Consider the following 21,181-nt stretch of genomic DNA (forward strand, 5'->3'; position numbering starts at 1 on the left):
CGGCTGGCTCCACGTGGTCTGAACCAAACCTCCCCCCCCATCCTATAATAAAGATTTGTGTACCCCTTTGCTCTGGACGTCCGCTCTCTTCTCCGTGGTGCAGCCCGACACCAGACCGCCGCAACAACAACCCATGCTCCTGGTATTATTTCTGTCACATGACTTTATATACTATCTGTTGAAACTGTAACTTAAAGAGGGTTTTGGAGGCTGCTGCAGCGGCATGTAAAAGGATTCACAGCCGGGAGCTGGGAATGGGGTTAAACAATACAAGGTTTATTAGGGTTAAACAGGTAAAAGGCAAAATAAGCACTGCTCAGCTCTGGCCAAAGGTGAGCTCCTAATACCCACATCCTCTCTAGCCAACAAAAATCTGAGCCTTTTCCCAGGACTAATATATCTCACTTAGTTAATGACAACACCAAATTTGCAGATGCCTCGGTTAAATATCTGTCATTTTAAACTGCTCTCTTCCTCTCAGTGCTTCAATTCTGCATCCAACCCATCTGAAAAGTCCTATTTGTTCTGTCTTCAAAAGCTATCTGATTTGATCACTTCTCAGAACTACCATTGCCAACACATAATCCAAGCTGTTATCACTTCTCACCTGGATCATTATAAAAGCCTTGTCACTTTTCCCTGCGTCTACAATGGTTTCTCTTTAGTCTGGTCCCATCAAAGAAGTCTGAATGGACATTGAAAAAATGAATGATGAAAAAAAGGAAGTAGGAGGTCAGGCAGTAGCACAGTAGGTTAAGCACACATGGTGCAAAGCACAGGGACCCGCGTAAGGATCCCAGTTCGAGCCCTCAGCTAGCCATCTGCAGGAGGGGTCACTTTGCAGGTGGTGAAGCAGGTCTGCAGGTGTCTATCTTTCTCTCTCCCTCTCTGTCTTCCCCTCATCTCCATTTCTCTCTGCCCTGTTCAACAACAATGACATCAATAACAACAACAATAAAAACCATAACAACAATAAAACAACAAGGGCAACAAAAAAGGGGGGGAAATAGCCTTCAGGAGCAGTGGATTCGTGGTGCAGGCACTGAGCCCCAGCGATAACCTTGGAGGCAAAAAGAAAGAAAGAAAGAGAAAAAAAAAGGAAAGAGAAAAAAATAAAAGAAAAAAGCAAGTAGAGCGACTTTTTTCTTAAAAGTGGCTTCTAAAGTAAAAATCAGAGTTCCTTATGTACTTGATGGGGCCTTGAATCACATCCTAGTCTCTTGTGATCTTACTGTCTCTGTCATCTTCCTGGGCACACTACACAGACTTCTTACTATCCTTCAAATATACCAGACATAGTCCCACCTTTGGGCCCCTCGCTGTATTTCCTCTTCCAGAATGTTCTTCCACATATAGTCATGGCCAGATCCCTCCTTAAGGAGGTCATTCTTCCTAAATTGCATACACAATTCCACCCTGATTAGTTATACCTTTATTCCCTGCTTAATTTTTTCCCCTTTGGTATTTATTACCAGATACCCAATATGTTATGTATTCTTTTTCAGAGTCTATTGTGTCTTCTTACTTCTAGAAAGGCATTCTGTGCCTTCATGGGGGCTGGGGAGTTGTGCACCTGATTGTGTGTATATGTTGCAATGCACAAGGACCCAGGTCAAGTCCCCAGTCCCCACCTGCAAGGGGAGCTTTGCAAGTGGTGAAGCAGTATGGCAGGTGTCTCTCTGTCTCTCTCGCTTCTCTACCACCCCCTTCCCTCTCAATTTCTGGCTATCCCTATCCAGTAAATAAATAAAGATAATTAAAAAAAAAAAAAAACCACATGCAGGGTGATCACTTCACAAGTGGTGAAGCAGCTCTGCCAGTGTCTCTCTTTCTCTCACCCTCTCTGTCTTCCCCTCCTCTCTCCATTTCTCTCTCTGTCCTATCCAACAACAATGACATCAATAATAACAACAATAATAACCACAACAACGATAAAACAACAAGGGCAACAAAAGGAAAAAAATAGCCTCCAGGAGCAGTGAATTTGTGGTGCAGGCACCGAGCCCCAGCAATAACCCTGGAGGCAAAAAAAAAAAAAGAATGTCTTCATGAAGGTAGGTAATTTCTTTTTTGTACTAAGACTTCACACATTTACAGTTCAATCAATCCCAGTAGTTTCTTTCTTCCCCTATTTATCTATTTCTCTTCCTTATAATTTCCTTGATTGGTCAAGTTGAGAGAGTGCAATGTTGAAGTCTCCTACTATTACTGTTGCTGTTGCTACATTGGTGTAGCTCTTCCAGTAGATGTTTGATGTAGTTAGATACCCCTTCACTGGGTGCATCAATGTTAATAATTATTAAGTCCTCTTGGTTGATGAATCTTCTAAGCGTTAAGTAGTGTCCATCCCTATCTTTTACTTTATTTTAAAGTATATTATCAGATATAATAACTGTTCCTGCCCATTTTTGTGGTCTGTTAGCTTACATGATAGTTTTCCATCCTTTCACTTAGAGTCTTTGTCTTGTTGAGTTAGGTGGGATCCCTGCAGACAATATATGGTTGGGGCATGTTTTCTGCTCCGAACTTACTCTGCCTTTTAATAAGTGAATTCGGGCCATTAACATTTATTGATGTTATAGAATTAAGATTTTTATTTCTTTATTGGGGAATTATGTTTTACAGTCAACAGTAAATACAATAGTTTGTACATGCATAATATTTCCCAGTTTTCCACATAAAAATACAACCCCAGGTATGCAGAGAGAGGATGCCGGGCGCACAGACTGGGGGATTCAATTAAGATGTCAGCTCTCACTTCAAGGAAAAGGAAGCAGTGCTCTTTGAACAGTGACAATCTTTTAGGAGACAATTCATCAAAGAAGTTAATTTTGGGCTTTACTGACAATACATTGTTGTCATCTAATAAGAAGCACATTTGCGAAAGCAGTGATGAGAATGAATTAAAGGTACACAGCTCTCAGCAAGGCCATTTCATTTCCAGCCCACTCAAAGTTAGAGAAAATGGATTACCACCAGCAAATCAGAGTTCACCATTTAAATCTGCTGTGTCTGCTGTATCCTTTTACAACAAAGACAAGTGGTACCTCAATCCACTGGAAAGGAAGTTGATTAAAGAGAGTAGAACCACTTGTCAAAAAACTATTGATACAGATAAACCTTTATCCATTGTGACAAAAGAAATGCAGAGAAAACCTGTCTGTTCCAAGAAGATGAAGAAAAAAAAAAAACACAGAAAAGTTTAACTGCTAAATATCAACCAAGTTATAAGTACACCAAGCCTGTACTGAAAAATTCTAAAAATTCCAAGCAAAATTGAGTGGCCTATAAGCCAGTTACAGAGACAGAGAACAGCTATCCAGCTGAAAAAAAACCTGAATGCTCCTCGAGTTCTATGCCAAAAAGTCAAACCACAAGTTACACTCCAGGGTGGGGCTGCATTTTTTGTTAGTAGAAAAAAGTCATATCTGAAAAATCTGAATAAATCCGAAGTCATTAAAGATTCTGATGGAGGTACTGTCAATGAAAGAAAAAAATTGGACATGAAGCAGGTGGCAAAGGCCTTGTTACTAGAAAGGAACTGGATATTGAACTTCTGGGTATAAGAAGTGAAAATGCAAAGAAATTAATAAAGAAATCATTAGATGAAGTAACTTCGTCAAAGGACTATAGACCTGATGGACTTTCTTCTGATTCCATTGTCTATCCTATCTTCAGCATGTCTTTAGTCAATACAAAGAGACCTTTACTTGAAGAACAGTCTTCAGTGGGATCTATCATACCTACTAATGTGAAGCAGAAAGTGTTAATACCAGAGATATAAATAAAGAGACAAAAGACCATTTCATCATTGATGCAGGTCAGAAACACTTTGGAACTACTATGTGTAAGTCTTGTAGCATGATCTATACTGCTTCTAACTCTGAAGATGAGATGCAGAATGTCCAATACCACCACAGATTTTTAGAGGGGATCAAATACACAGGCTGGAAAAAAGAATGAGTTGTAACTGAGTTCTGGGATAGGAAAATTGTGTTGGTCTTGCCTCATGATCCAAATTATGCCATAAAAAAGGTAGAAGATGTTCAAGAACTTGTTGGCAGAATTATGCTTCCAGCAAGTTGTTTCAAAATATCCAAACAAAACCAAAACTTTCCTTTTTATCTCTGATGAAACGAAAGTAGTTGGATGTCTAATTGCAGAACCCATCAAACAGGTCTTCCGTGCCCTGTCTCAACAAGCTAGCCTAGAATCTTCAAACTCTAAGGAATGTCATAGGGCTTGGCAATGTTCAAATGTACCAGAACCTGCAGTATGTGGGATAAGCAGAATCTGGGACTTCAGACTGAAGAGAAGAAAGCGCACTGCAAGATGGCTGGTAGATACTGTCAGGAATTGCTTCATGTTTGGCTGTTTCCTCAGCACTAATGAAATAGCATTTTCTGACCCAGATGGCAAGTTATTTGCAACCAAGTATTGTAACACCCCAAATTTCCTTGTATATAATTGTAATAGTTAAAATCAGGTTCAGCTATAAAATAGTTTGTATGAATGTGTTCAGACACCCCCTCCATATAATATGAACATTAAAATATAAAATAATAAGACACACACATGTCCTTCAGTCTTCTTTTTCATGCATTGAGAAGCCAGATTTAGACTTGTTGAAAATTAACTAGGAATTAAAGAAAGAATAAATTTTTGGGTGGTGTACACTGGCTAGCACTCCCGAAGCCTTATTTACTACACAGTATAGCTATAACTGGAAGATAATTTGCAGTAAAGTTATTGAAGTACAGTGCCAAACACCAGGGTGGTTGTCCACAGAAATTTGATCACTTTTATAATGTACTCTTTTGGTTCCAAATTATCTCATTTGCAATCAGAAGCAAACAGGAAAATTTAAACCCAGGTGAATAATTTCCATCCCCAATTTATAAAGATAATTCTATTCATAAAAGCGTTAGTTGGCTATAGCAGTTGAATTTACCTATACTTACAAACTGTTTTGAATTTCTAATTTGTAATTGGAAGCTATGTTAACAAATGAATAAAATTTCATATTTTATATAGAGAGCAAAAGAATTCTGTAGATAGTTGCATTTTTTTTAGATCAAAAGCTTGTCATCATATTTAAACATGGTAGCTGTTTCATTTCTTTTTGATGTGAGAATTGTACAACTTTAAAGAAGGTGTTATTGGTGATTGATGTGTGACAAAAATGAATAGAAAGCTCATAAAGCTTAATTCAGTTGATTTAGATAACTCAGGATTGTACACTATTCAGTTCTTATTTCATCTCTGAGATACATCTTTCTTATTCAGAGATATTTGTCAAAAGTGCTGTCAAAATGTATGTTATTACAAACAAAATTAGTAAATAAATACCTAGACTGGTGGACCAGAGATCACAGTGTCATTATGGAAACATACCCCTAAATACAGATGCTTTTCTAGTATAATTACTGGGTAATTTAAAGAGAAAGTGACTATTTGTTTTGTTTTAATTGTAAACATTTAGCTGCTATCTTAGCTATAGGACTCTAGGGGGGAAGGGGGAGTTATTCAGATTATATTATAATTCATAGCATATGTCTATCTGCATTTTCCATTTGCCTGTAAATTAACATGATCCCAAAGTTGGAAAACCTAAGCTAAAAAGAATGTATGTTAAATATAATTATGCATTTTAAGGCTGTTTTCTGCACTGCTGTTTGGAAACATTGTTTTAAATACTTTATTTAAAAATTTTATTAACATTTTATTCATTGCTCTCATGATTAATTAAAACTTTTTTTGACACTGTAAAAAAAAAATACAACCCCAACTAGGTCCTCTGCCATCATGTTCCAGTACCTAAACCCTCCCCCCTACCCACCCTAGAGTCTTACTTTGGTGCAATACACCAACTCCAGTCCAAGTTCTGCTTAGTGTTTTCCCTTCTGATCTTGTTTTTCAACTTCTGTCATCCCATATTCATCCATCTTTTTCTCTTTCTTTCTTTTTTCCTCCAGGGTTATTGCTGGGGCTCAGTACCTGCACTACGAATCCACTGCTACTGGAGGCTATTTTTTCCCCTTTTTTTGTCCTTGTTGTTATTAGTGTTGTTGTTATTGCTATCATTGGTGAATAGGACAGGAAGAAATTGAGAGGACAGTAAGACAGAGAGGGGGAGAGAAAGATAGACACCTGCAGACCTGCTTCACCACTTGTGAAGCGACTACCCTGCAGGTGGGGAGCTGGGGCCTCAAACTGGGATCTTTATGCTGGTCCTTGCACTTCCACACTCAGCTATTTGTTGCCCTGTTGTGATACTGTATTAGTTGTTCAACTAATTGTGCTCTTAGCTCAGCTATTTCAGCTTTTATCTCTCTAATTACATCAAGATAGCTAGTGTTTACTTTTGGAGTCTCACTTGCTGTTTCCCCATTTCTGATTATATTATTTTCAAAATCTTCCCTCACTCCTGTGACTAATGTCTCAATTAGTGTTTGGATATTGTCCTCATTCCTTTGGGGGCTTTCAACTAGAATTTTTTCCTGGTTCATTTCTCCCCATGTTTCCTCTTGGTTTAACCATTGTATATAGTATGTTATGAGGTCCCCCTCTCTGTACTTTTCAATCCACTGATCATTCTTACCTGCATTGACTTGTGTCTAAGTAAAGTACTTAAAGAGTTCACAGTTGTGGACATTAAGTTGTTTCAGTGTTATCTCAATCTCCAAGTTGAAGCACAGTGGCTGTTAAAACATCTTTTTTTTTCCTTCCTTGTAGCCTATGGTAGCCTGAGAGATTTTTACCTATAAGTAGTTTAAAAAATTTTTTTTAATCTTGATTAAGTGATTAAGACTCCTGACCAAGAGATAAAGCAGGGTGGGAGATTATGAAAAGAGACTCCCAAGCCCCAAGGATCCAAAGCCCCAGGCTCAATTCAGCTTCTCTGCTGGCAGCCAGAGCCAAGCTGGGCAGCACTACCCAGCCCTGTGAGTTTTTAAACAAGTCCCATTGATAGTCTGTGGGTTCTTAGGCAATTCTTCACTGTGTTCTCATCAGGAGAACAATGTGGAAAGGCTCCCACTATACAGCCCCACCTCTAGACCACTGGGGTGTAGATCTTCTCCTGAGCTTCCTGGTCAGTTCTCTGTCCCCCATTGTCAGCACAGAGCCTCCCCACTGCTGCTCCAGCCTCTGAGGGACAGTAGCAATGGAAACTCACAGTTGTATGTGTTAGCCTTAGGGGTGTCTTCTCCTCCCTTCAGCATTCTTTTAGTGCAGACAGCATATGGTTGGGTTGTGTTTTCTGATACATCTTCCTACTCTGTGCCTTTTAATAAGTGAATTCAGACCATTGACATTTATTGATATTATAGACTGAAGATATGCTAATGTCATTATTGTAGTTTTTAGAGTGTTTTGATATATGGCATGTTTATGATGATGTGATTGTTTATAAGAGAACTCACAGAGCTTCTTGCAGGGCAGGTGTGGTGATAGTTGATTCCTTCAACTGTTTGTAGTGCCTGCACTATGATTCCACTGCTCCTGGAGGCTATTTTTCCCCCATTTTTGTTGCCCCTGTTGTTATTATTGTTACTGCCGCTGTTGTTGGATAAGACAGAGAGTAGATACGGACTTTAGCTCCAGGAATCTCTCCTTAGGCCCCTTTCTGTCTGTGAGCCACACATGTTTACACTCAAAGGTGACTTGATAGATTCCCAAAGCAGTCCTAGTCTTGTGTTTTCAGGTGATCTTCTTTGATATTCCTCACTTCAAGATAATTTAATGTCATTATTGTAGGGTTTTAGAGTGTTCTCACATATGGCATGTGATTGTTTATAAGAGACCTTTCAGAACTTCTTTCAGGGCAGGCTTGAAGACAGTTGGTTCCTTCAACTGTTGCTTGTCTGAGAGGGTGGTTATGCTTCCATCTAGTCTGAATGACAGTCTAGCAGGATACAGTAGCCTTGGTTGAAAGCCTTTCTCATTGAGCAACACACACACACACACACACACACACACACACACACACAGCCATTCTCTTCTGGCTTGCAATGTTTGTGTAGAGAAATCTGCTGATAATCTTATGGGTTTTCTGTTATGCCCAGATTTTAAAATCCCGTTCCTGCACAGAGGAGGCCAGAATCACATGTCAAAGCAAAGAGCCTTTATTGAAGCAAGCTTAAGCCTGGGCTCCATACACTTCCCAATAGTGGCATGTGAGCTCCGAAGAGACGCAGACAGATTCCTTTTATCCACATCAGGAAGGGGAACTTGGGGTGGGGGGGTCTAGAGGGTCACGTAAAGTTCAGACCTGTTTATCAGGGAATTTGACCACAGTCCCTGGCAGTTTTTGTCAGTTAAGCAAATTTTGGGTTTCAGGGTTTCCATTTACAGAACAACTGCTGATAGGTAGAAACGTTGAGACTGGTTTTTCAAGGGTAAAGTGCAGCTGTACTGCAGCAGTTGGATTATGAGGTTTTTCTTGGCTGCCTTAGACAATATGGATTAACAGTGGTCCTCACATTTTCCTCTGTAAGTGACTTTTTTTTTTTCTCTTGCAGCCTTCAGGATTCTTTCTCTATCCTTATTCATTTTCATTCAAAGTATGATGTGTCTTGGAGTCTTTAAGTCTGGGTTAATTCTGTTTGGGACTCTCTGGGGTTCTTGAAACTTTATGTGCTTTATGTTGTTTAGAGTAGGAAAATTCTCAGCTGAGAGGTGACAAACATCAGGGCGATAGAGTTAGGGGCTTTAAACACTGGGGTGAAGCCGGGGACCCCAGGACCCAGCTTCCCTCTCTTGCAGCATTCCTCAGACCTCCCCTTGTAGTAGAGATATAACCAAAAATAGATAAGAAAGCAGATTAAAAGTAGATAAGAAGTAGAAAACAAAGAGAATTGAAATGTATAGAAACAAGTTAGGTCGGAACTAGGTCAGACTATTCTGTCATATGTAGAGTGAAATATTCCATCCCCTAAACAATGCATCTGCTCATTGAAAATGTCATTGTTTTTGATGGTGGTGGGTTGCAAAATCTCCTGTAATTGTAACTGCAAGAGCTAACCATTTTTTTGAATTTTGCTTCTGTACTTCCTGCTGGCTAGCTTGTACTTATAGACTTGGCATTGACTATAGAAGGCAGTTTAAGCCAAGGTTGGGGGTCGAGCACTTTCTCTGGGGTATTCCAGGCTCTGGCCCTCCGGTGTAATAAAGTCTCTGCCATCTCGGTCTCCACTGTAACGTCCAGACCCAAGCACTCGGGGTCAGCGTGGACGGCCTCCCTCGGTCATCAGAGTTTCACGAGCTTTGCGCAAACCTCCCGGCACAACAATAATAACCGGCTGTTGCAGCCGCCTTCGGGGAAAGGGAAGGCCAGAAGATGCCACCCCACAGGCCGTCAGAACCGCGTAGGGGGCCAGGCCAGGACGGAGGATGGGTCTCCCGCCAGCTCGCGCGGCCCGGGATGCTCATCCGCAGAGGCGCCGCACCCGCAGCGCGGGCCGCAGGGCGGAGTGGGCGTGGCCGTGGCCCTGGCGCCGGGGCGCGCGGGGCGGAGGGTGGAGTGGGCGTGACCGAGGGTGGAGTGGGCGTGGCCGTGGGCGTGGCCGGGGCCCTTGCGCCGGGGCGCGCGGGGCTGAGGGTGGAGTGGGCGTGACCGAGGGTGGAGTGGGCGTGTCCGTGGGCGTGTCCGGGGCCCTTGCGCCGGGGCGCGCGGGGCGTCGGGAGCGCGGCGCTCAGGTGGCTGCGGCGGCGGCGGCGGCGGCGGCGACAGCCACGGCGGAGGCGGTTGCTGCGCCCGGTACTGGGCTCGCTGCCTCAGGCGCAGGCGCCGTGGACTCAGCCCGCCCCAGGCCTCGGCTGGCTGTGCGCTCGTCATGGCGACCCAGCAGAGGCCTTTCCACCTGGTGGTGTTCGGCGCCTCTGGCTTCACCGGCCAGTTCGTGACCGAGGAGGTGGCCCGGGAGCAGGTGGACCCGGCGCGGAACTCCCGGCTGCCGTGGGCAGTGGCGGGCCGCAGCCGGGAGAAGCTGCTGCGGGTGCTGGAGAGGGCGGCGCTGAAGCTGGGTAAAGGCGCGGGTCCCCGGCGCTCGGGAAGGGCGTCTGTGCTCCCGCCGGGCGCTGAGGAGCGGGGCGACGCGGCGGAGGCGGCGGGGTCACCGCGCTGCCCCTCGAGTTTCTCCTTTAGTTCGGAGCGCCGGTGAAACCACCGCGACTCTGGTTTTGTCCCTGCTCCTCCCCTGAGCGGCCCCTGAGCGGCCGCGGGTTTCTGGGTTCTTGGATGGATGGAAAAACAGAGCCTCGGTTTCCTCAGGGCCCTTTGTACTCCCGCTCGCCCTGTGCTCTGGAGGTGGGGAAGGCTGAGATTCACGAGGAACGTCGTGGCGTCAAAACAAACGTGTGCGTGTGTGCGTGTGTACATGTATGTGCAGTTTTTAAATTTATTTTTGCGTATTAAGAATCTGTTTGCGGCCTTAACTCGGGGTCTTGGGAGCCTCAGGCATGAAAGTCTTTTGCATAGCTCTCACTGGCTCCCCCACCCTGGACATTTGCTTCTGTTCTTCCTTTCATCTTCTTTTTAAGAAATAGTTTATTTATTTATTTCCGGAATAAAGACAGAAACTTGATACGGGAGGGGGAGGGAGAGAGAGAAAGCGAGCGAGAGAGCACTGCTTCCTTGCTGGTGGGGACGGGGCTTGAACCCAGGCCCTTGAGCAGGGCAACATGTGCGCCCAACAGAATGTGTTTCCACCTGGCCCATTGACATTTGTTTCTTTCAGCATGTGTTCGTCATATTTTTCTTGAGCAGATCTTTTTAAATGTCAGGACTTCATCTAAGTTGATTTTGAAAACACTTCCAGCAGCCACCATCACCCCCCATACACACCCACCGTCTCGGGGGCGGTACTATTGATTTAAGATTCTGCAGCCTTGTAGTTTCATTGTTTTCCATCCAGATTTCCTGTACTATAGACAGAATTTGTTAAATTATGCCACATTCTTCTATCTAGTCTTTATCTTTCAATTCCACAGGGTTTCATTTTTGTTTGTGTACGGAACATACCATGTAAGCAGAACTATTCAACACTTTTTGTGACAGATACCCTTATAACCAAGATACTATCTTGGTTATACTGCCTTTTTTTTTTTTTCTTTTTCCCTCTCCCTTTCTTTTTCTCTATATATACCTACTCTTCTCTATTACGCCTATTTTTTTTTTTTTAACCAAAACACTGCTAAGCTCTTGATTTATAGTGGTGCCAGGAATTGAACCTGGGACCTCAGAGCCTCAGGCATGTGTCTGCTGCATAAACACTTTCTTCTCTCCCTGGCTGATACCAACGTTTTTAATGTCCTGATCAAGTTATTTTTTATTTTATTATTTTTTTTATCAGAGCACTACTCAGCTTATGGTGGTGTGGGGGATTGAACCTGGGGCTTTGGAACTTTAGGCATGAGGGTCTGCATAACCATAATGTTATCTACCCCCACCCATCAATCAAGTTAATATAGGGGATACACTTGGACACATTGAAACCTGCATTACTCTTTTCTTATTAGTCCAGGTGTTCTTAGCTAGGCTATACATTTCACTTCAGAATGTTCTTTTCTTCTTACGGTGTTGATATTAATTTCTTCCACCCCCTATGACTGTATCATATAATTGTTGAGTGGTTGATAGAAACTAATATTTTTGGGGGGGTCGGGCGGTAGTGCAGCGGGTTGTGGAGCAAAGCGCAAGGACCGGCCTAAGGATCCTCCGGCGCCCCACCTGCAGGGGAGTCGCTTCACAAGTGGTGAAGCAGGTCTGCAGGTGCCTTTCTCTTCCCCTCCTCTCTCCATTTCTCTCTGTCCTATCGAACAACGAACGACATCAACAACAATAATAACCACAACAAGGGCACCAAAAGGGGGAAAAATGCCCTCCAGGAGCAGTGGATTCATGGTGTGGGCACTGAGCCCCAGCAATAACCCTGGAGGTTATTGCAAAAAAAAAAGAAAAAAAGAAAAAAGAAAATATTATTTTTGGCAGAGAGAAAGACTGTGCAAACCTCCACTTATTATCTAAATAATTACACAGAACTTTTCACAGGATTACCCTCTACACATTGCTTGTGTTACTATTTCTTTAAAGTTGAGAAATGTTTTTTAGTAACTTTTAGTCCCAACTCATTTTTTTATAACTGCCCTTTCCCCCCCCCCTAATTACCTGGTTAAAAATAATTTGATCTGGCAGTCGGGCGGTAGTGCAGTGGGTTAAGCGCAGGTGGCGCAAGGACCAGCCTAAGGATCTGGGTTCCAGCCTCTGGCTCCCCACCTACAGGGGAGTCGCTTCACAAGTCATGAAGCAGGTCTGCAGGTGTCTTATCTTTCTCTCCCTCTCTCTGTCTTCCCCTCCTCTCTATTTCTCTCTGTCCTATCCAATAACACATCAATAACAACAATAAAAAAAACAAGAGCAACAAAAGGGAAAAATAAATACTAAAAATTAAAAAAAGTAGTTTGATCTTTTGAGGGGAACAGTAAGTTTTAAACATAGTAAATTTGCTGGCTCTCTAAGAAGTTTTGGGAGATTTAATACTGACTGGAGTATTTGTTTAATATGGATTATTTCTTATTTTAGGAAGACCAACACTATCATCTGAAGTTGGAATAATAGTTTGTGACATCAACAATCCAGCCTCACTGGATGAAATGGCTAAACAGGCAACAGTTGTCCTCAATTGTGTAGGGCCAGTAAGTATTCAGCTCTCTTTTACCTCAAAACAAACAATCCATTCATTTCTAGGAGAACTTGCTGTTTTATATTCCAGAGGATCATAAGGGCAGCGGATGGAAGAATTGCTTCAGAGCCTTAACTGCATATGAGGAGGGTTTTTGTTTTTGTTTTGTTTCTTGGTGCGTGGGCTGGGAAGGATTTTCATTTCTTACAAGGAGCACAAATATGGGTCTGACCAAAGTGTCCTCAGAGAGTGACTCTGAGATGCACAAGAAATATGTGGTTTCATTATTGGTTATAGCTGTAGTTGCCCCCCTCCCTTTTTAAAAACTTTGTGCCCTTTAAGTGGGAAAAAAAAAGTATGTGAACCTCTGCACATTTTATTTACATAATACATTTCTGTCCAGAGACATGTGTGTAACCATTATGCTATCTACCTCTGCCCTCAGATAGATGTGTCAGAACTGTACAAAAAAACAGACTATCAGTATATTCAGTAAATATGTAGCAAATGTAAACTGCACTAATCTAGGTGTTCGGGACATAATGATGAATAAAAGTAAAAATTTCTTGTGGAGCTTACTGTCCACTGGGGAGACAGAACAATAGGATTGTTTATCGTGGGAAGCTGTGAAGTGGTTCCAGTACCCGAGTAGGAAGCTTGCCGTGTAAACTAGCCAAGCCCAGGGTGGGTGTGGTACAAGTGAGAAGTTGTTGGCTTTAGCGTATATTTTATCTGTAGAACCACCAGCTTTGTTACTGAATGTGAAAGGATACTTTTGGTCTATTTAGTGAGGTAAATGTTGGTGACATTCACTGATTGGAGGAGGCCATCGCAGTTGGTAAAGGACTTGGAAACTAAACACTTTGAAAACTGTTGGTAAGAATTGTTTTTAAGGCCAAAGGGTGGATAGCGTAATGGTTATGCAGATGGACCCTCAAGCCTAAGGCTCCAAAGTTCCAAGTTCAGTCCACTGCACCACCATAAGCCAGAGCTGAATAGTGCTCTGGCAACAAAAAAAAAAAAAAAGGAAAAAAAAATTAAAAATTAAGGAAAAAGAAGTTTTTAATGAAAGAAAAAGATTAATTTAATTTATTTACTTATTTATTTTTACCAGAACACTGTTCAGCTCTGGCTTTTGGTGGTGCGGGGGATTGAACCTGGGGCTTTGGAGCCTCAGGCATGAGAGTCTGTTTGCATAACCATTATGCTATCTACCCCCACCCAATTTATTTATTTTTATTATTTATTATTATCACTGAGTAAAAATGTGTTTTAAATTGTTGCTTAGTGTGGCCTGGGAAGTGGTACAATGGCTGGAGTGTCGGTCGGGTTTGAAAGCTTGATGTGCTCTTCAGTTCAGTCCTCAGCATCACATGCACCAGAGTCTTCTCTGGCTCTCCCCCCTACTCTTATGTTAATAATAAATTTTCTTTAAAGTTCCTTATTTAGTTTTCTCAGGTTTTTTTTTTTTTTGCCTCCAGGGTTATTGCTGGGGCTTGGTGCCAAGACTACAGTCCACTGTTCCTGGAGGCCATTTTTCCCATTTTGTTGTCCTTGTTGTTGTTGTTATAGCTGCTGTTGTTGGATAGGACAGAGAGAAATGGAGAGAGGAGGGGAAGACAGAGAGGGGGAAAGATAGACACCTGCAGACCTGCATCACCACTTGTGAAGCGACTCCTCTGCCAAGTGCTCTGGGGGCTCAAACCAGTATCCTTAACGCTGGTCCTTGCGCTTTTGCTTTGCGCCATGTGTGCTTAACCCTTCTCTCAGTTCTAATTATATAAGCTTAGATTCTTTGGTCTGGTTCTGTAGTCACTTTCATACTTGTCTATATCTATATTTCCATCCTCAGTCAATTCTCTGCCTCTCTCTCTCCAGAACTCTGGAAAAATCCAACTCTGGCTATTCTCACTCTCTTCATCTGAACACAAGGAACTCGGTGTGATTGAATAACAGCACATCCCGAAGCTGGCTGGTCCCAATTTAAATGTGTGGTTACAGGCCTCATGTGGGAGGGATCTCCCAGCGATTCTGCCCCTTTTCTCTTCTGTTTTCTGTAAAGTACCGCGCGCTAACCGATTGCGCTACTGGAGCTCCCTCTTCTGTTTTCTGAAGCAGTAGTTTTATAACTTCTGCTGCTGCTTTTTTTCCCCTCTTTTCTTTTTTTGCTATACTTTTGACATCCCCTCCCTCTCTCCTCATTCTTATCTGATGATTTAACTTTACTTCACTGTGAAAATAAAAGTGGTCGGAACAGAACTTCATCTGTATACCACCAGATCTTCTTCCACTTCTTTCTCTTTTTAGATAATTAAAAATATTTTATTTATCTTATATTAATGAAAGATAGAAAGACCAGAGCACTACTCAGCTCTGGCTTATGCTGTTGCTGGGGATGAACCTGAGACCTTAGAGCCTTAGGCCTGAGAGTCTTTTACATAACCGTTATGTTGTCTTCCCTGCCACTACCAGGTCTTCTTATGCACTTGTTGCAGGGGAAAATTGTGCCTGCTCCTGTTTGTGGTAATTTAACAAAACTTGTTACCAGATTTCCACGCTTGATTGGATTATTTTTGTCAACATCAAATTGCTTAAATAAAAACTTCTGTTAATTTTAGATAGTTTTCCAGCCATTACATTTTCTTTTTTTTTTAATGTTTATTTATTCCCATTTGTTGTCCTTGTTGTTTTATTGTTGTAGTTATTGTTGTTGTTATTGATGTCATTGTTGTTGGATAGGACAGAGACAGAGAGAGAGGAGGGGAAGACAGAGAGAAGGAGAGAAAGAGAGACACCTGCAGACCTGCTTTACCGCTTGTGAAGTGACTCCCTGCAGGTGGGAAGCCCGGGCTCAAACTGGAATCCTTCCGCTGGTCCTTGCACTTCAGGCTACTTGCACTTAACTTGATGCTCTGCCATCGGAGTCACCAGTCATTACATTTTTCCTATGCCTCTTTTTTTTTTTTTAATTTAAGTGGGTTTTTTTCTTTTTAATTTTTTAATATTTATTTATTTTCCCTTTTGTTGCCCTTGTTGTTTTTTTTATTGTTGTTGTAGTTATTATTGTTATTGATGTCATCATTGTTAGACAGGACAGAGAGAAATGGAGAGAGGAGGGGAAGACGGGGAGAGAAAGACACCTGCAGACCTGCTTCACCGCCTGTGAAGCGACTCCCCTGCAGGTGGGGAGCTGGGGGCTCGAACTGGGATCCTTATGCCGGTCCTTGTGCTTTGCGCCATGTGCGCTTAACCTGCTGCACTATCGCCTGACTCCCAATTTAAGTGGTTTTTTTTTTTTTTTTTTTTTTTTTTTTGACAATGAGAGACATACAGAGGGACAGAGAGCAGAGCACTTCTCAGCTCAGGTTTATGGTGTTGTTGGGGACTGAACCCTGGGGTCTCAGAGCCTCCAGCATAAAAGTCTTTTTGCATAGCCACTATGTGGTCTCTTCAGCCCTCTGTGCCTCTTTGTAACAAAACTAGTTGAAAGAATTCTTTGTACTTAGGATCTCTACTTTATCTTCTACTCTTAAACTACTCTCCTTGGGTTTTTATTCTCACTGCTTCAGTGGAACTGCCAAGGTCTCTATCCTGCCAAATCCAGTCATCAGTTCTTTTTGAAAATTTTGTTGCTAGGGCTTTATACCTATGGAATTCTGCCATGACTTTTTCCCCCTTAATGCACAGATAAACATGGGGGGGGGGGGGCGACGACGACACTATGGCATTGCTTCATTGCTTGTGAAGCTTCCTTTTGTACTTGGTACTTCTTTTAAAAAATACTTTTATTTGTTTATTATTAGACAGGGACAGAGAAATTGAGAGAGGAGGGGGAGATAGAGAGAATGAGACAGACACACACCTGCAGTCCCTCTTTACCACTTGTGAAGCTTTCCCCCTGCAAGTGGGGATCCTTACCCACTGTAATGTGTGTGTCTAGCCCTGTGCACTACCACCTGGGCTCTGTACATGTTACTATGTTACTTCTTCTTTTTCTTTTCTTTTCTTTTCTTTTCTTTTTTTTTTTTTTAAAGAAATTATTTATTCATGAGAAAGATAGGAAAGAACCAGGCATCACTCTGGTACATGTGCTGCCTGGGATTGAATTCAGGACCTCATGCTTGATATGCCAATGGTTTATCCACTAAGCCACTTCCTGGACCACCATGTTACTTTTTTTTTTTTCTGCTTCCAGGATTGTTGCTGGGGCTCGGTGTCTGCACTATAAATCCACTACTCCTGGAAGCCATTTTTCCCATTTTGTTGCCCTTGTTGGATAGGACAGAGAAAAATCAAGAGAGGAGGGGAAGACAGAGAGGGGGAGAGGACCATAGACACCTGCAGACCTGCTTCACTACATGTGAAGCGACTCCCCTGCAGGTGGGGAGCTGGGGGCTCCAACCCGGATCCTTACACTGGTCCTTGTCCTTTGCGACACGTGTGCTTAACCCACCAAAGTATCCCCAATGTGTTACTTCTGTGTGGTAGAGACTTGAACCCAGGTCCTTGCACATGAAAAGTGCACTCTTTACCAGGTGAGCTATTGTCTGGCCTGAAGTCATCAATTCTTGTTCCTAATCTCATCACACCTCTATATGTGGTCCGCAGCAGGTTGCTCTTTTCTCTCTTAATTTGGCTTTTGAATTCTGCCCTTAGTTTTCTACTAGTCTGACAGCTTTATCTCATTTTCCTCTCATCTTTTTTTCTACGGTAAATACTGGGAATCTCCTAGATAGATACTCCTCTGCTTTGCACTCTTGAGTTTTTTTTTCTTTTTTAAGTTTTTTTATATTTTATTATTTTCCCTTTTATTGCCCTTGCTTTTTTATTGTCTTTGTAGTTATTTTTAAAAATATTTATATTTATTCATTCCCTTTTGTTGCCCTTGTTTTATTGTTGTAGTTATTAGTGTTGTTATTGATGTCGTTGTTGTTGGATTGGACAGAGAGAAATCGAAAGAGGAGGGGAAGACAGAAGGGGAGAGAAAGATAGACACTTGCAGACCTGCTTCACCGCCTGTGAAGCAACTCTCCTGCAGATGGGGAGCTGGGGGCTCGAACTGGGATCCCTATGCGGGTCCTGCGCTTTGCACCGCCTGCGCTTAACCCGCTGCACCACCGCCCAACTCCCATATTTGTAGTTATTATTGTTGTTGTTATTGATGTTGTCCTTGTTAGATAGGACAGAGAGAAATGGAGAGAGGAAGGGAAGATAGAGAGGGGGAGAAAAAGATAGACACCTGCAGACCTGCTTCACCGCCTATGACGTGACTCCCGTACAGGTGGAGAGCCAGGGACTCAAACTGGGATCCTTATGCCTGTCCTTGCGCTTTGCGCCACGTGCCCGTTACACTACCACCCGACTCCCTTTTTTCTTTTTCCTTAATTGTCATCAAGGTCATTGCTGGGACTTGGTTCCTGTGCCTCCATAGACTCCACTGCTCCTGATGGTAATTTTTTTTTCCTTTTTCTCTTCTTCTTTTTCCTTTATTTGATAGGATAGAGAAAAATTGAGAGGGAAGGGGGAGATAGAAAGGGAGATAAACACCTGCAATACTTGCTTCATCGCTTTTGAGGCTTCCCTCTTGCAGGTAGGGGGCCAGGGCTTGAACTAAGGTCCTTGCACATGGTAACATGTACACATAACCAGATGCACCACTGCCCAGCCTCGTCTGAGCCAGTATTTAAAATTTGTTATTGGAGCCAGGTGGCTATGTACCCAGTAGAACACATCCATTACTTGCCCCTGCTAAGTTCAGGGGGAAACTTCATGAGCTGTGAAACAGTGCTGCAGGTATTTCTTGTCCTTCCCTCTCAATTTCTCTTTGTTGCTATAAAAAAAAAAAATTTAAAGGGCCACCAGGGGCAGTGGATTCTTCATGCAGGCACCAACTCCCAGTGGAAACCCTGGTGGCAAAAAAATAAAGATTACAATCATTGTGGCAAAATCGATTTAACATTATGATTTTCCATTTTAGTTTTTTCTTTTTCTTTTTTTTTGTATCTCATGCTGGGACTTCATACATGTGCAATTTCACCCATCCCATTTTGATTTTTTTCATCCTTTTTATTTCATTGAGATAGGGAGAGGGGCCGGGCAGGGGCACACCTGGTTGAGTGCACACATTACATTACACAATGACCCGGGTTCAAACCCCCAGTCCCCACCTGCAGTGGGTATCTTTGCGAGTGGTGAAGCAGAACTGTAGGTGTCTCTCCGTCTCTCTCCCTCTCTGTCACCCCCCTTCCCTCTCAATTTCAGGCTGTCTCTATCCAATAAATAAAGATGATAAAAAAAATTTTTAAGGGAGTTGGACAGTAGCATAGTGGGTTAAGCGCCTATGGCGTGAAGCATAAGGACCGGTAGAAGGATCCCAGTTCAAGCCCCCAGCTCCCCACCTGTAGGGGGCGCTTCACAAGCAGTGAAGCAGGTCTGCAGGTTTCTATCTTTCTCTCCCCCTCTCTGTCTTCCCCTCCTCTCCATTTCTGTCTGTCCTATCTAACGACGATGACATTAATAACTACAAAGACAATAAAAAAACAAGGGCTACATAAGAGAAAATAAATTAAAAAATTAAAATTAATTTTCTTTTTAAAGGGAGGGGTGGACCTGCTGTCATGGTACTTCCTCATGGTCCTGGGATTCAAACCCAGGCTGTCCACATCAAAATATTAACTCTGCTAGTCTAGAGTCATAATTTGCTCCTATCTGGGGGAAAGAAATCACTGTTTTAATTTCTTGAGTTTGAACAACAAATACTTTGGGAGATGGAATATCAAACAAACTTAACATATCCTCTCTACCCAAAATGAAATCCAACCTCCAGACCTCCTTTCCTTCCTATTTTTCTTTATTTAGGTTGATACTACTACTAGCTGTTGACCCATATGTCCAGCTAATCAGAAAATCCAATCTTTTTTTTGCTTTTTTAAAAAATGTATTTATTTCATCTTTAGGATAACTTTCTTCCCCTAGTTTTGTTCTTCATCATTTTTTACCTGCCATAAATTTTATTTTATTTTATTTTATTTTTTTAAATATTTATTTTATTTATTTATTCCCTTTTGTTGCCCTTGTTGTTTTATTGTTGTAATTATTATTGTTGTTGTCGTTGTTGAATAGGACAGAGAGAAATGGAGAGAGGAGGGGAAGACAGAGAGGAGGAGAGATAGACACCTGCAGACCTGCTTCACCGCCTGTGAAGTGACTCCCCTGCAGGTGGGGAGCCGGGGTTCGACGGGATCCTTATGCCGGTCCTTGTGCTTTGCGCCACCTGCGCTTAACCCGCTGCGCTACAGCCCGACTCCCCCATAAATTTTATTTTTGTATCATATGTCTGCACTATAAATCTTACACCACTGTGCTATTTAAAATCATCTAGAAGAGCCTCATAACAAAAAAAAAAGACAAAGTTCAATCTTTTTTTAAAAAATATTTATTTTATTTATTCATTCCCTTTTGTTGCCCTTGATGTTTCATTGTTGTAGTTATTATTGTTGTTGCTATTGATGTAATTATTGGATAGGAAAGAGAGAAATGGAGAGAGGAGGGGAAGACAGAGGGGGAGAGAAAGATGGACACCTGCAGATCTGCTTCACCGCCTGTGAAACAACCTCCTGCAGGTGGGGAGCTGGGGGCTTGAACCGGGATCCTTATGCCTGTTCTTGCGCTTTGCGCCATGTGCGCCTAACTCGCTGTGCTACCGCCCGACTTCTGACAAAGTTCAATCTTGATAACATGACACTCAACCCGGGTTCAAGACCTTACCCCGCAGGGGTCTGTCTGTCTCTTTCCTTCTCTACTTCCTCCTACCCTCTCAATTTATGGCTGTCTCCATCCAATAAATAATCTAAAATAATAATGGTAACATGCCACTCACTGGTTTTTCCTATCTGGCCCAAGTGTTTGTATCCAGACCTTCACCCTACTTCCCTATAAGCCACTTCATGCTCCAAGAATCCTGAACAGTCTCGTTCATTTCCTCTTTGCTTCTTTCTCTTTCTTTCCCTTTCTTTTCTTATCCCTCCCTCCCTTCTTCCCTTTATTGCTCATTCATTCATTTATTCATTCATTGTCCCTGGGGCTACCACATAAAACCAACTTTTTTTCTGATCTAGAGACAGAAAGGCACTATAGTAGCAAAACTTCTTTAGCAAAGAAAGGTATATGGGGCCCTGTTTAAAAGTAGGTTGTGTGCATGAAAAAGCAAGCACACTAAATGAGCTATTTTGGCGGCCTAACAGTCCCATTACTTAAATTTTTTTAATTAAAAAATTGCTTTTTGGGGGTTCAGGTGGTAGCATAGCGGGTTAAGTGCACGTGGTGTGAAGCGCAAGGACCGGCTTAAAGATCCGAGTTCGAGCCCTGGTTCCCTACCTGCAGGGGGGTTGCTTCTCAAGTAGTGCTGCAGGTATGCAGCTGTTTATCTTTCTTTCCCTCTCTCTGTCTTCTTCTCTCTCAATTTCTCTCTGTCCTATCCAGCAACAATGACAGTAATT

General features: G+C 42.4%; 1 protein-coding gene and 1 pseudogene across 3 annotated transcripts in view; both read left to right on the forward strand.

The window, feature by feature from the left end:
- Window positions 1–2,744: 2,744 nt before the first annotated feature.
- On the forward strand, window positions 2,745–4,631 carry LOC103124159 (N-acetyltransferase ESCO2-like; annotated as a pseudogene).
- A 5,013-nt stretch (window positions 4,632–9,644) lies between these two features.
- The window catches only part of SCCPDH (saccharopine dehydrogenase (putative)), a 32,591-nt gene continuing 21,054 nt past the window's right edge, over window positions 9,645–21,181 (forward strand). For all 3 annotated transcript variants that reach the window (XM_060192106.1, XM_007534592.3, XM_016193153.2), the window contains exons 1-2: window positions 9,645–10,026; window positions 12,584–12,696. In XM_060192106.1, the coding sequence (XP_060048089.1) occupies window positions 9,837–10,026; window positions 12,584–12,696 (303 nt within the window). In that variant the 5' untranslated portion in view covers window positions 9,645–9,836. The remainder of the gene's footprint in view (window positions 10,027–12,583; window positions 12,697–21,181) is intronic.

This window comes from Erinaceus europaeus, chromosome 6, assembly GCF_950295315.1.
Source record: "Erinaceus europaeus chromosome 6, mEriEur2.1, whole genome shotgun sequence".
In the NCBI taxonomy this organism is placed as follows: Eukaryota; Metazoa; Chordata; class Mammalia; order Eulipotyphla; family Erinaceidae; genus Erinaceus; species Erinaceus europaeus.